General features: G+C 38.0%; 1 protein-coding gene across 2 annotated transcripts in view; it reads right to left on the reverse strand.

Annotated features, from left to right (window-relative positions):
• The window catches only part of LRR (capping protein regulator and myosin 1 linker 1 leucine rich repeat protein), a 109,880-nt gene that overhangs the window by 46,398 nt on the left and 49,703 nt on the right, over positions 1 to 13,779 (reverse strand). For both annotated transcript variants that reach the window (XM_081745064.1, XM_081745065.1), the window contains 4 exons: positions 12,048 to 12,199; positions 9,425 to 9,567; positions 6,231 to 6,346; positions 4,338 to 4,475 (listed from right to left, as the gene is read on the reverse strand). In XM_081745064.1, the coding sequence (XP_081601190.1) occupies positions 4,338 to 4,475; positions 6,231 to 6,346; positions 9,425 to 9,567; positions 12,048 to 12,199 (549 nt within the window). The remainder of the gene's footprint in view (positions 1 to 4,337; positions 4,476 to 6,230; positions 6,347 to 9,424; positions 9,568 to 12,047; positions 12,200 to 13,779) is intronic.

Below are 13,779 nucleotides of genomic sequence, written 5' to 3' on the forward strand. Positions count from 1 at the left end.
TTTTCGTACGCACGCATTCTGAAAGTGTCGGGAGAATGGGTTAACAGTCGGGGTGACGATTACGAAAGCTATTGTGACCCGTTACACACAACAGCTCCGCTTGCGAAACATTTACACCACAAAAACCACCAGGAGAAAGGCTACAAGCAAAGTGACACCCGTAGAGCTAAGGGAGACCTGTAGATTGTCGTGCCAAGACAATCTCCCGACGCAACGTGATATGGACCACAGATTCCACTTCGTACCGTCAACTGTGAACAAAACAATTCGCAAGCGCCTCCGGTTAAGTGTGTGCGGAAGGCCCGCGTACACCACCTGCTACTGCATCACATTGCTGAACGTAAGATGAATTGCAGAAAGTACCTGGCGGGTTCCAGATGGAAGAAAGTTGTCACATGGATGAATTACATGTCCATCTCACTGCTAGTGGTCACATTCGGGAGATTACCTACCGTGACATTGACGGCAAGGAGTGCGGCACTTTTTCATCAGTACACGGAAAGTTTCCCTCGTAGCTTTATGGTCGTTACTGGATTCGGATATGAGGGTAAGTCGATGATCGCAAGGTGGATAAAAACGTGAAGGTGAATGCAAGATACTTCTTAAGAATCCATTCTGATACACATCTCTCGGAGAGACATCCAACAATTGTATGGAATGGACGCAGAATCAGGTGATGATCTATATGGACAAGGTTTCGAGTCATATCGCCATAACATAACTATGTTTTATCAGGAAATGGTAGAGGAATTAGGAATTCGTGTCATTCCGTTTGAAGACATTCCTATGAAAATCCCTGATGTCAGTCCAATGGATTTTTACGCATTTGGACTGTTGAAACTACGTCTTCAACATCGTCGTCCGAGTACCCTGGGTGGTCTATGGAAAGCTTGCAGGGAGGAGTGGAACTGAATTCCCATGCCTGTTCTGCGCCGGAGCTTGATGCAATGGAAAGGGTGATGCCGTGTGACAGTCCACAATGCTGGGAGTCCAATAGAACATCATCGGTGGTGGCGGCGCGGTATCTCGTAAGCTGAGTGCCCGTCAGAAATGGTCTGATATAAAGCGAACAACCTTCTGTATTTAAATATTTTCCCCTAGATGCTTATGCAACCCGTAACTTTAGAATAGAGAATTTCTATAGCATATGTCAACCTAGATTCCCATCTTTAATTTTTAAATCAACCAGATTAAACAAGCTGCATACATCAATGAAAGCTATTTTATTCTTTAAGAAGACAGTACTTAAACTTTCTTTACTGATTGTCATTACTACATGGAGAATGATCAGCCCCGATAATTTCTCATTTGAGGCGTACCAATTTGCTAAACTTCCCGTCAAGTATTTTCATTACTATTTCCAGTTCTCAGTTCTGACAAAAGCTTGCTTTAACTATTAAGAGATGAACCTACTGGTTTACGTAGGTTGCTATATATATTTCTGGCCTAGGCAACACTAAGTGTTGCCAGGTGCAATCTGACATTTCCATTGGAAAGTTTGACATTTTGTAGCATAAATGTACTCAGAACTTTTTGACTTACGACAATTTTTTTTTCTTTTACAGGTACTTGAAGAAATCAACTTGGCAAAAAAATGGAATTAACTCGTGAACATTTTCGTGCGATCATTTTTCACAACTTTCGACGTGGATTATCACGACAAGAGTGCATCGATGAACTTAAATCTTTGTATGGCGACGAAGCACCATCCTATAGCACTGTGAAAAACTGGTACAACGAATTCAATCGTGGCCGACGCTCGCTCAAAGACGAATTCCGTGAAGGTCGTCCAAAAACAGCCGTTGTGCCAGAAAACATCGATGCCGTACGTGAACTGATAATGCAAGACCGTCATGTGACTTACCGTGAGATAGAGGCATGCCTAGGCATTTCTTCCACCAGCATACATTCGATATTGCATGAACACCTGGCCGTAAAAAAGGTTTGTTCTCGTTGGATCCCGCACAATTTGACAATCGCTCAAAAGAAAGCTCGTGTGGATTGGTGTAAAGAAATGCTGAAAAAATACGATCGCGGTGCTTCAAAAGACGTTTATAAGATCGTCACAGGTGACGAATCATGGATCTATGCGTATGAGCCCGAAACAAAACAGCAATCGACCGTGTGGGTCTTCCAAGACGAGCCAAATCCAACGAAAGTTGTTCGTGGAAGAAGCACTTCGAAGCAAATGGTCGCCTGTTTCTTCGGCATAACTGGTCATGTGGCGACTGTTCCGCTTGAGCAACGTAGGACGGTCAATTCTGAGTGGTACACCACCATTTGTTTGCCTGAAGTCTTCGGAGAAATTCGAAAAATGAACAAGAGAAGACGAATCATTGTGCACCATGACAATGCGAGCTCTCACACATCGGCTCAAACCAGCGCATTTTTGACCGGCCAAAACGTCGAAGTGATGGGTCATCCGCCGTACAGCCCTGACTTGGCACCCAATGACTTCTTTTTATTCCCACACATCAAGAAAAAAATGCGTGGTCAACGATTTTCGTCGCCAGAAAATGCTGTTGAAGCATTCAAAAACCATGTTTTGGAGGTGTCTCAATCGGAGTGGAAAAAGTGCTTCGAAAATTGGTTTGAGCGCATGCAAAAGTGTATAAATCTTGATGGAGAATATTTTGAAAAACAATAAAACCATTTTCGTTGATAAATATTCGTATTTTCATTATTAGGCCAGAAATATATAGAGCAGCCCTCGTAATAGATCAATCAACAATGGTAAAACAAGGCTAAACCAATAATTAACTAGATAATGTTACCTGAAAGCGGATCATTATGCTACGATTACTCACATCATCAGAAGAAGACATATGGAAAAGTTAATTTCTTTAATCTAATTATTTTTGCAGACATGTGAGGGACAGAGTTTATTCAACGTACTAAAACAAAAAATTTAGAAGTACTAAGCTTTGAAATATAGCAAATTTATTCAACTATACTAGTTCCTCCACAAGAACGCATATAAGACCACCATTAGTCGCATTATAACCACTAAGAAATTACATGTAATATATCCTTCTATACACTAATACACAATGTCAGTGTAAAAGCTACCTTAAAAAAGAGTCAATTAACATCGTAAAAGGAACGTAGAAGAAAATGAATGAACGCAATACAGCAATACAGCAATTCTCACAATGAAATTATAAGCACCTTTCATTCACACAGAATTTTAGTTAACCAAACATCAATATTTCTACCAATGATTTTGGTAGTACATAGATCCCCTCTGCTCCTAATATTAATGGTGTTTTATGCTTTTTTCCCTCTCTTTCTAGCCTAACGTCGACTACACTCCGAGCATAAGAAAGACGTTGTTGATGATATTAAACGAAACGGTTGAATGAGGAAAACGGAAAGAAACGCGCGAACACCGAGACAACTGACATATACTGTGTCTGTACTATAAAATCACTTCACGAGAGCTGGAATAGAACGAGAAGTAAACGCTCTATCACTGGGCCATCGCGGCCCCGTATTATGTTGTTCCACTTCTTTTCCCGCATTTATTGTTTGGAATTAAGTAATAACATAAAGATAACACTGCTTCTCAACTGTGAAAGTTGAATCAATTTACGCTGTCCGCATTATCCAATACCACTAATATTGTTACTCCTGTTTATCCTCAGCAGTCCAACACAATACAATGACTTTTTCGAGATATTTGCTGGAAAATTTGCTTTTACGATTCCAAAATGAATTTCACATGTATCTCATGCGGTAAAACCGAAGTCTTATATATATATATATATATATATATATATATATATATATATATATATATATAAAATCAGGATGGATAAAGTTAGTTATATCAAACCAACTTTCATTCCATTTAGGACTCCTTAATTCTCTGGATCAGCAGGTTTTAACCTTTCTTGTTCACGGCACATTATTCTTCCCAGTGAATTTTCGCGGTGCGAGTTGGTAAATGGCTTTATATTTCTCTATAATAAACGACACCTTCAATTGTCACATTAACAACTTGTTTTGTTTGGCAAACCAACAAATTCTCTACAAATAGCTACCTTTTAAGTTGCTGAATATATTGCACTTTTTCAAAAATTATCTGAATGAAATTTTTCTGGTTATTTTTATTAGCAATATCGCGAAGCCTCATAAATTCCCTGGTGCATCATTGAGAACAAATTGAACTATACGATTCTGCCAATGGAGAGTAAAATTATACGTATACAGGGGAAATGAGTGAACTTAACGGAAATTTAAGTATATTCTCTTTCAGAAATGCCCCTGTTTATCGTTTAAATGTAGGCATTTGAAAATCAAAGATCATTTTCATAAACCAGTTGAAAGCTTCTTACCTTTCTAAAGCATATGCCAAATCGCTGTATCCCTGAAGCGAAATGTTGTTTCTATCGTAAAAGATGTTCCTTAACCGTGAGTTAATCTGAAGAGCTTTGGCCAGCAAACGCGCTCCTGCATCACCCATCATATTGCCACTGTAACGAAAGACAACTCAAAATTACTATCTACTAAGTAACACATTATTAACAAGACTCAATCTACAGGTCGTTTACATGATCTTTAGTAAAATGTGAAGCGATTATGGACAATCACAAACGAGACAATTTGAGATACAGAACCACTGTCTGGAAATGAATCTACGAGTTTAACAATGTAATATATTACCTCTGACTGTACCTTGATCCGCTAATTCTTTCTCCAGTTATGACATTTTTGGAAGAATTTCGATAAATTTTCAGCACCTACACTCAGAATTGACACATTTTCGGACATCTGTTCCGTATCTAAAATTGCTTCCTTTGTCATTATCCACCATTCTTTCAAGCTTTATCTACGATCATGCAAAAACACCCTGTATATGCAAAGTACGACTGTGCGGAACATACGGGAGCTATAGCTTCCATAACTAAATTCTTTTCTTCTTCTTCGTTTTTCTTAGAAAAAAGTAATTAGGGTTAAAAGGACATATTTGCATGAAATTTTATTTATAGGATCATTACATACCTCCGAGTGTGCTGGTGCTGTTTTTCTACAAGACCCTCCAGTAGTTCAGTAGATATCACTGCAGCAGCCATTGTAGGAGCTAAACGCAATGCTGATATTTTACTATAAATGTACGAAGGTTGTCAAAACAGCACAAATAACTACAAAACTTAAAAGAAAAGTGCCAACTGCACACTCAGCAATATAAATGAGACTTTTGAAGTTATTTGCAGGTTCCCCAATATCGCAACCAGAGTTTTGCCATGCGTAACGAAGCATTTCTTAGATAACTGATTCTAAAATCCACAATACAATTTCATGATAAACTGCCTGTCGAGCTCTCACTTGCATTTATAGTTAAGATGTCTGTATTGCGTTCACCTTCTACAATGACAGTGACATCTCATGAACTTCGTACATAATAAAAGGAGGAAACAACCGAATGAAACTTATTTTTACACAACTAATTCTCTGTTGGTTGGTATTCAGTAACATATAGAGTGAAAAAGTGATTTGACTGGACCGGGACTCGAATCCGGGATCTCCGGAATACCGTGCCAATATGTTAACCACTACGCCATCCAGTCCGCTTCCCAGAACAGCCACACACCCTCTCACTCCTGCAGTCGGTGCTTTCCACTCAGACCACATGGCTTGTACCACAGCCTAGCTACTGTACTTGGACAATACGGTGTCCATACATTGAGAACATCTTTTGACGGCTGTAATTTCACATATATTAATGAAAGCAGGAAACACCTGAATTAAATTTATTTTTAAACACCTAATCCTCTGTTGGTGCAACTTCAATAACACACAAGGAGGACTGGGTGGGGTAGTGATTAACGCATCGGCACGGTATGCCGGAGATCCCGGGTTCGAGTCACGCTCCAGTCATTCACTTTTTCACTCTTTATGTGTTAACGTTATTGGTTGTTGGAAATAGCTTATTTTCTGAAACTTAACAAGCTCTAGCCTTAGACTGTGTTTCTATAATGCATCTGATGAAGTACTGATATATCATCGAAATTGTATCAAAGATTAGTAGTAATGAGTATTTGCTTTGATCAGCTTTATTTCTATATAAATTTATTATCCATTTAATTTGTCGAAGACCAGCTTTTCTTTTGTCACTTTTAATCCTATAGACACATTTTGCACATTTTGTGATACTACGTTTCGCAACTTTTTTTTGGACAATACTATACACATATAGTAAAAATCACTAATAAGAAGCAGAAACGTACCTAATATCAATGCTATGTAAACACTGGTTACTACCCAACGCATTTATAAGGCTATACAAATCAGATTTCAATCTTGAGTCTGCAATCGAGAGTGACTGAAGTACGCAGTCTTCTTCCTACAAAGAGAAACAATTAACATTCATACGGATTTCGAATGTATTAATAGCAATTGGATGATGTTATGCAAAAAAAATTAGTTAACCAATAAAAGTAGACTTATTGAAGTCACTGGGCACACTGTAAAAAGAAAAAAATACACACAATATTAAGAAAAACTATTTAAGCAACATTTTGTATTACTATACCATCTAGCAACCGAACTGTCAACGCAGTTAGAAAATATTGGGCATTGTGTGGTAAGCAAAAACCAGCTAACCCATACGTTCACGCTTATGCAAGTAAGGTTGTAACATCCTACCTTATGAAATACTCAATCACATGTGGAGGGTCTCACTCGTGTTGGGGGCAGAATCGTAACATAAGGTTTGAACTTTATGCTTATTACAGAATCAATCACATTGCGGTTCGTGCTGTCAGGACTAAGTGTCCCCATCGGGAATCTAACTCGGGACTGCTTACACCAAAGGCGACAGCGTTAGTGACTACCCTAAAACGGACATGTGAGTTTTAGAATGCTTCGATCATCCCCTTTGTTACAGCTATTTTTTTCACACCACCTACACTGTTCACTGCTTCAGTACTATGTCATAGTGCTATCGAAGAGCGTTCCTTTTCGTTCGGAACCCAACACTCTGTTGATCGAGAATCCACGCTCAATATTGGCATTGCCATATGACAGTATCAACATTATTTTAACAAAATTAGAAAGATTCTCAAAATCACTTCTACCGTTGATTATATCCAACCAGTATATTCTAAAGTATATTCTTTTCTAGTAAATGATTTTATGGCTTCTTTAACTTCAGGCTTGGAACACGATGTTTTATATTCTCGTGCGACTTTATCAGTCACAAAATCTCACATTTTGTTTACAACAAGGATCTTATATGTTCTGGGTTTAGACACCTCAGAGCTTTTGTCAATTCATAGTTCAGAGTAGATCTACCATAATCTTGGCTGCAAATACTTTCAAGTACTTTTTGCATGTAATTCTAAATAGGAGGATGTCCAAGTCAAACATCTTGATACAATTTCGTAATGCATGTCTTGTATTAAAGCCACGAAGCAAGATTTTCGTCTTTACGAAGATCAGTTTAGAGAAATGATGTGTAATATCTGACTTTATGATTGCTGAACAACGTTATTAATACTGAACTACGTTGTAAATAATATATAAAGTGAATTTGTTGTTTTCTTTTGTTCCTACTGTTACTTTACGTTGTGATGAATGCTATTAAGGGAATTTCCGAAAAAAAAAAAAAAAAAAAAATCTGCAACGAAAAGAAAAAAGTAACCAAGTAATAAATTATATTACGGACCATTTGCGGAAGTGATATTTACGAAGTTTTTGTTCAACTAATGAATAGAATACTAAACGGAGCATTTCCACTAGGATAAGGGAACACAATAAGTATATAAGAAACGATGTAAAAGATTTGTGTATATACATGTTCAAAATACTGGAAGAAAAGTAATGGCAGCCTTTTACATTAAAAGAAAGAATCTCTGATTAAATTTCGACAGAAACAGAATCAGAGCTTTCAATGTATTCGAAAATTGGATGTGCGTACAGGGAAATAAAAAAAAAAAAAAAAAAATGAAATGAAATCTTTGAGTTTTACGTCCAGCGGTTATGCCGGTTAGGCTAAAGGAGACGATGATGATGAGTAATGAATAAAATGGTGGAATGAAGAAGTGGGAGGAAACGGGAGAACCCCGAGGAAACCCACGTACACGGTGTTTGTTCACCACAAAGTTCACTTGGCGGGGGCTGAGATCGAACCCGGGACCCCAAGCACTAGAGGTGAACGCTCTACCACTGAGCCACCGCGGCCTCCACAGGGAAATTAAACTGGCAGCTTTGAGCAAGAACGAAATTTGATGCACGGTAGACAGAAACAGCAAAATTAATGTTGCTCTTGAAATGTAAACTTTATATAATATTATATCTCTTGAAATGTAAACTTTATATAATATATTAATTTTATTGATATCAAGCCTAAGGCATGATTCTTTGCCTTTACTTTGTAATTCTATTTTCTCCCTCTTTTCTTGTCACCTACTCAAGGAGTTCACTTTGCTTCGAAACGTTGTTAAATCATTTCCGAAAGTAACTCATCTTGCTCTGGAAACTTAATTTAGCAGAAGAAATAAGAAATGAACCGCTTTATGCAGTCATTTTGACTTATGATCAGCGTCATACTAAAGGCCTGACTACTGCAAGAAACATGTTAGTCGAACTCTTTAGTATGGCACTAATCACGCGTCACGACTCTGCATAAGACCACAAATCTTTAGTTCAATACTTCGCGGTTGCGTTTGGTAAGCTAAAAGAAAATCACGATAAATAAAGACAATGGAAGAACTAGTTCAATAAGAGAACGGGAGAAACCCGAGAAAAATCCAGGGACAAGATCTAATTTTTATGACCTGGCGTCAAAGAACCTCTGAACTCTACCACTGCGCATCATCGGAGGAATAAAGACTGTGCTGCACAACAAGATAAACTGTTATTAAAAAGTACTTACTCCAAACCGAGCTTTGTAATTAGTTAATCGATTATGACTGGTTGATTTGAAGCTTAGTGTCCTGTTTAGCACAGAAGCTATATGTGACATGGAGCTTCTTAATGTGGGATCCGAACCACATGAACTTCCACGGGAATCGAACCCAGGTCTCTCGCGCCAAAGACGCGGACACTGATCATATAGGAATGAGGGAGTTTAAAAAATTAATCAACTACACACGGTATTTGAAAAAAAAAAAACAGCACTCACAGAATGGATTTCCAATAAGTGAGATGGATATTAATCTCTAAACAGAACAGTTATTTCATCACACGTGGATTCGTATCCCTTTTACGCACAATACACAATACACAATTATCTGACATGTATTAAGCAGAAGGTGACAGATGAAGGGTATTGGAAGAGTTCTTAGAACACTTCATAAATTAAGTACGTTCAGTTTAATTATCCAAGGTCTTCAGTTTCGAGATAATACTACAATATAGATGACAAGATTTTGTGAAATACATAAGCAAACTGAAACATTAAACGAAATGCAAAACTTACCTGAATCATCTGCACAATAGCTTCCATTACGAAAGTTACATGTTTCGCTTTTATGTTGTTCAGATTTCTTCCTATGTTTAGATGTTTTATTGACTTATTTTTATTAATTTCATTGATAACGGCAGCAAGTTCAACATCCATGTCTGAAAATCAAACAGTGCATTTGAAGTTACGCTCAAATCATAATAATTAGAAGACAATGACAAATTGAAACTTAAAATTTCTAAATTAAATATTACATATATTTGAATACGAAATCTTACTCTTAAGTACATCAGAGATTATAGATCTATTTTCGAAATATTAGGTTCATGTAAATGAAATGTTCGCTTTGAAATCAGATGGCCAACTCACCTCACCAACACAACTCATTAACTGACTAAAGTAATGTATCTAAACGTCCAGTAAGCAAGCTGTGGTCCCCAGACAATCAGGAGGGCGTGCGTTCTAAGACAGGATCGTATAAAAGTGGACCATGAAGGACACACAACTGCGACTGGACCTTCAAACATTCTGTAGAGGAAGCCACAAAAACATCAACCGTGTATTTTGGCCAGGAATGCCGAATAAATGTAGCATTTGCTGTTGGTTTGTAAAATTCCGTTCCGGTGACACAGAATTGCAAAATCAGTCCCGTGGGCCCCTACCAACTTCATGTTCAGATGAGCTCCTTGAGAAGACTGTGGAAGTGGACTCTCGGAAAAGGTTTAGGTTTAGAATTTACATTTCTGGGCTTTCGGCATCTAAGACCATTTAGCCCTTCACGATTTGAGGGATGACGTCCCTCGGCGAGCACACAATCCGGGGAAAGGGAAGGAAGGAAGCGGCCTGGGACCTATAAGTTAGGTACCACCCCGGCATTTGCCAGGTGTGAATGAGGAAAACCTCATTCAGGGTGGCTGGCCTGAAAAATCGTGTTACACTTTTTCGACCGAGTGACCCCACCGGGAATCGAACCCGGAACCGTTCGCACCGAAGGCGAGAGCGTTAGGGAGACTCTCGGAAAAGGTTTGTACCATTGCAGACAAACTGTGCATACACCATATCACTGTCATTCGGCAGCTCTATGCAATCAGTGAAGGTGAAGAAGTAGGACTCGTGAGTGGCACATGACTTGACACTGGTGAAAAGAATCGCCGTCTAAAGGTGTGTAATTCCCTGAGTGCAAGGAATGACGCAAAGTTTCCTGCATCGGATTGTCAACATTCTGCAACTGTGTGTTTCTTTCAGTAGTAGAAAATGGGATACGGATACCCATCGTTAAAGTCACCTTTACCCGTAGTAGATGTTAAGGGGTTGATTCCATTAATGAACTTGTTGACATAATCACTATAGTTATCTACTCAAAAAAAAAAAAAAAAAAAAAAAAAAAAAATCACTTTTGTTAATATGTTATCGTATGGAAAAACGAACGGATGTATGTCACCGTTACCCGTTAGGATGTTAACATATTATGATTATTGCGGATGACAAAAGAAACCAACGTAATAAGTAGAATCGAATTTGGGATTAGTTCAGCTCCTATGCACTGACAGCTTCGCCAGTAATGACCATAATACATACAAAGCTATCCGTAAACAAACGCTGTTCCAATGCCAATTGTGATGCGATTCAAACGAAACGAAGTTTTGTTTCAATCTGACCACAAACAACCGCAATAAACCACAATATTAGGAGTTATTTAAGAATTATATTAGAAGCAATAACTTTAGCAATTTGATTTCGCTGTAACATAATGTGAAACCTAGTATTGGCGGACTATGAACATAACGGATACCGAGCGAAAATGCTGAATTAAAGACACACACAGTTTAAGTTATTATATTTATATTTGTGATAATTGCAACCCTACAATCTTTATACTTATGTTCTCTTACACAATTAAAAAAATAACTTTTTATAAAATAATTCAACTGAGACTAAATTACAGGGCCTTCTAACTTTTGGCCATTTTCTGCAATTACGCATAGTTTTTTTCCGCTTCTCAGACGAAGCACCGCCCATGGGTCTAGAACCCTGACGTAAAAATTAATTTCGAAACTTTCGTTTCAAACGAAGTTTTATTCATTTCGTCTGCACATGCACTCTCATTCGCTGGAGCATTATCGTGACGTATAAACGAAGTCTATGAAAGTATGTTATCGCTCCGGTTCCCACGGTTGAGGTTCAAACGTGAATAAAGAGTCCATTGTAAAGTAAAATGAAAAAAAAAAAAAAAAAAAAAAAAATGCAGAAATGAAAACTAAATGCACATCTTAAAGTCCACTACACAAAATAAAATGAATGTTCTAAAAATTGATTCATAATAAACAGTTTGGCTTCTTCAACGAAGTCAGTGGAAACAATGGTTCTACCTTCTATTTAAAAAATCTAACATTACAATCTTTCATGTCCCCCTCGCGTGATCCTGGTATACTAATGGTTGTTTTCAAGGCCATAACCGACAATAATGATGTCATAAGTAGCCTCCGAGACCTGGAAGCCTTTACTACCTTATACCGTTAAGTTTTTACAAAAATTCAAGACATCGGTTGTGAATGTCAAGAAATACCAATGAAGTTTACTGCATTTATCTGATACATTTATTTTGATGGAAAGAAAAACAGTACAGAAAAAGACTTACTGTTGTCGCTAATATCCAGACTTTGTAGACACCTGACTCCGTGGATGCAGGACTCCAACACATGGGCACCCTGAGCTCCAAGATTATTGCTACTTAAGTCCAATTCAACGCCCGTCGTCGTCTCATTACAAGCGAGACCCAACAGAAGGTTCCTGAAAGCAATCACGCCAATTTAGATAATCTCAAGAAATTCAACAATGACAAAGTCTCTGACGCTCAAATATACATAGCGATGTGTTTTGAGTTACACTGTATTCGCATGATTTCAGGTGCAACAAAAATAACTGTTAACGATGTTCCACTTCTCTTTCCAGTGTTTTTCTTAACCTCTCCTGAAACTTTACTCCGTCAATGACTTGGTTACTACAACTTTACTTCTCTCTAGTATTATTCTTCTCTTCTACACTCTCGACAAGCTCGAGGCTTGAGAGTTAATTCTATGCATTTAGTGCCTTCACCATGTGTGTGTGTTTTAAATACTCATGTCAATAAAAAATGAAATGAAATCTTTAACTTTTACGTCCCATGGTTATGCCGCTTAGGCTAAAGGAGACGATGATGAGAGAGGACTGAAATGGTGGAATGAAGAGTGGGAGGAAACGGGAGAACCCCGAGAAAACCCACGAGCACGGTGTCCACCACAAAGTCCACACGGCGCGAGCTGGAATCGAACCAGTGACTCCAAGCACCGGAGGTGAACGCTCTACCACTGAGCCACTGCCCCCCTTCCCCCTTATGTCAATAAAGTATCTTCTGATTTATACATATCTAACAGCAGTGAAGAACGATATATACAAAATACGAGAATGAAATTTCCAGTGGCCAGGTTGCCATTGCCAGTCAAATATTTTAGTTGGCGATAGGCACTTGACCATTTACTTCCTTTGCCTTCGAAAAAATGGTGACCAAACTCTCTGATCTGGCTACTGGATTTACTGAAATTTCGTGTCCTGACTTCGGACACATCCCACACATTTTTCCCTACTTACGAGCGATATTATCACTTAGTGCATAGGAGAAAAAAAATAGCATACTTAATTTCACTCCTGAAGAAAAATTACTCACGCATTTAGAATAGAAATTAGTGTCCTTACCCTGCAACTGAAATGATGGTGTTACCATACGATTTTGGGATAAAAGAAGCATTTACCAGAGGAAGAGAAAAATTTCTACTGAAACTGTATTCGAATGAAAATAAAACAAGAGGCATTTCAGAGTAACTCCATTTTCTTTCAGAGGTTTTATTTGCTTAAAAGTGAATAGTTTTGTTATAAATTGATTGAGAAATGAACTTCTAAGTTTATTTTACTAGAAACTTCGAACAAATTTAGTTTCCTGAACTCGAAAAGTCACGCTCCAATAAAAATAATGTACTGCCAGAATATAATCGTGTACCGAATTCGTTCCCACAATGATTCCTATTTATGTTACTTATGTTATACTATTAGAAATACACGTGCTACCCACTCACAATGTCAACAATCAGAGGCGAGACGGAACAAAGTTCCCTTCATGTTCCTACCAATAATCCTGCCATCTGCTCTCATGTTGTGAAACACACACCAAATTAAGGTTTTCATTTTGCCGTAATACAGTTATGTAAAATAATACGGAAATAAAGTCTCATATCTCAGTGTGTTTGTGTCGTATTAAACAGTGATGATTTCAGTGCTCGTTGGTATTTCTGTCGCGGCGAGACGAGCGAAATCTTGAAGTTTACAAGTCAAGTTGC

This window comes from Thermobia domestica, chromosome 18 (genome assembly GCF_964235325.1).
Source record: "Thermobia domestica chromosome 18, izTheDome1.hap1.1, whole genome shotgun sequence".
NCBI lineage: Eukaryota > Metazoa > Arthropoda > Insecta > Zygentoma > Lepismatidae > Thermobia > Thermobia domestica.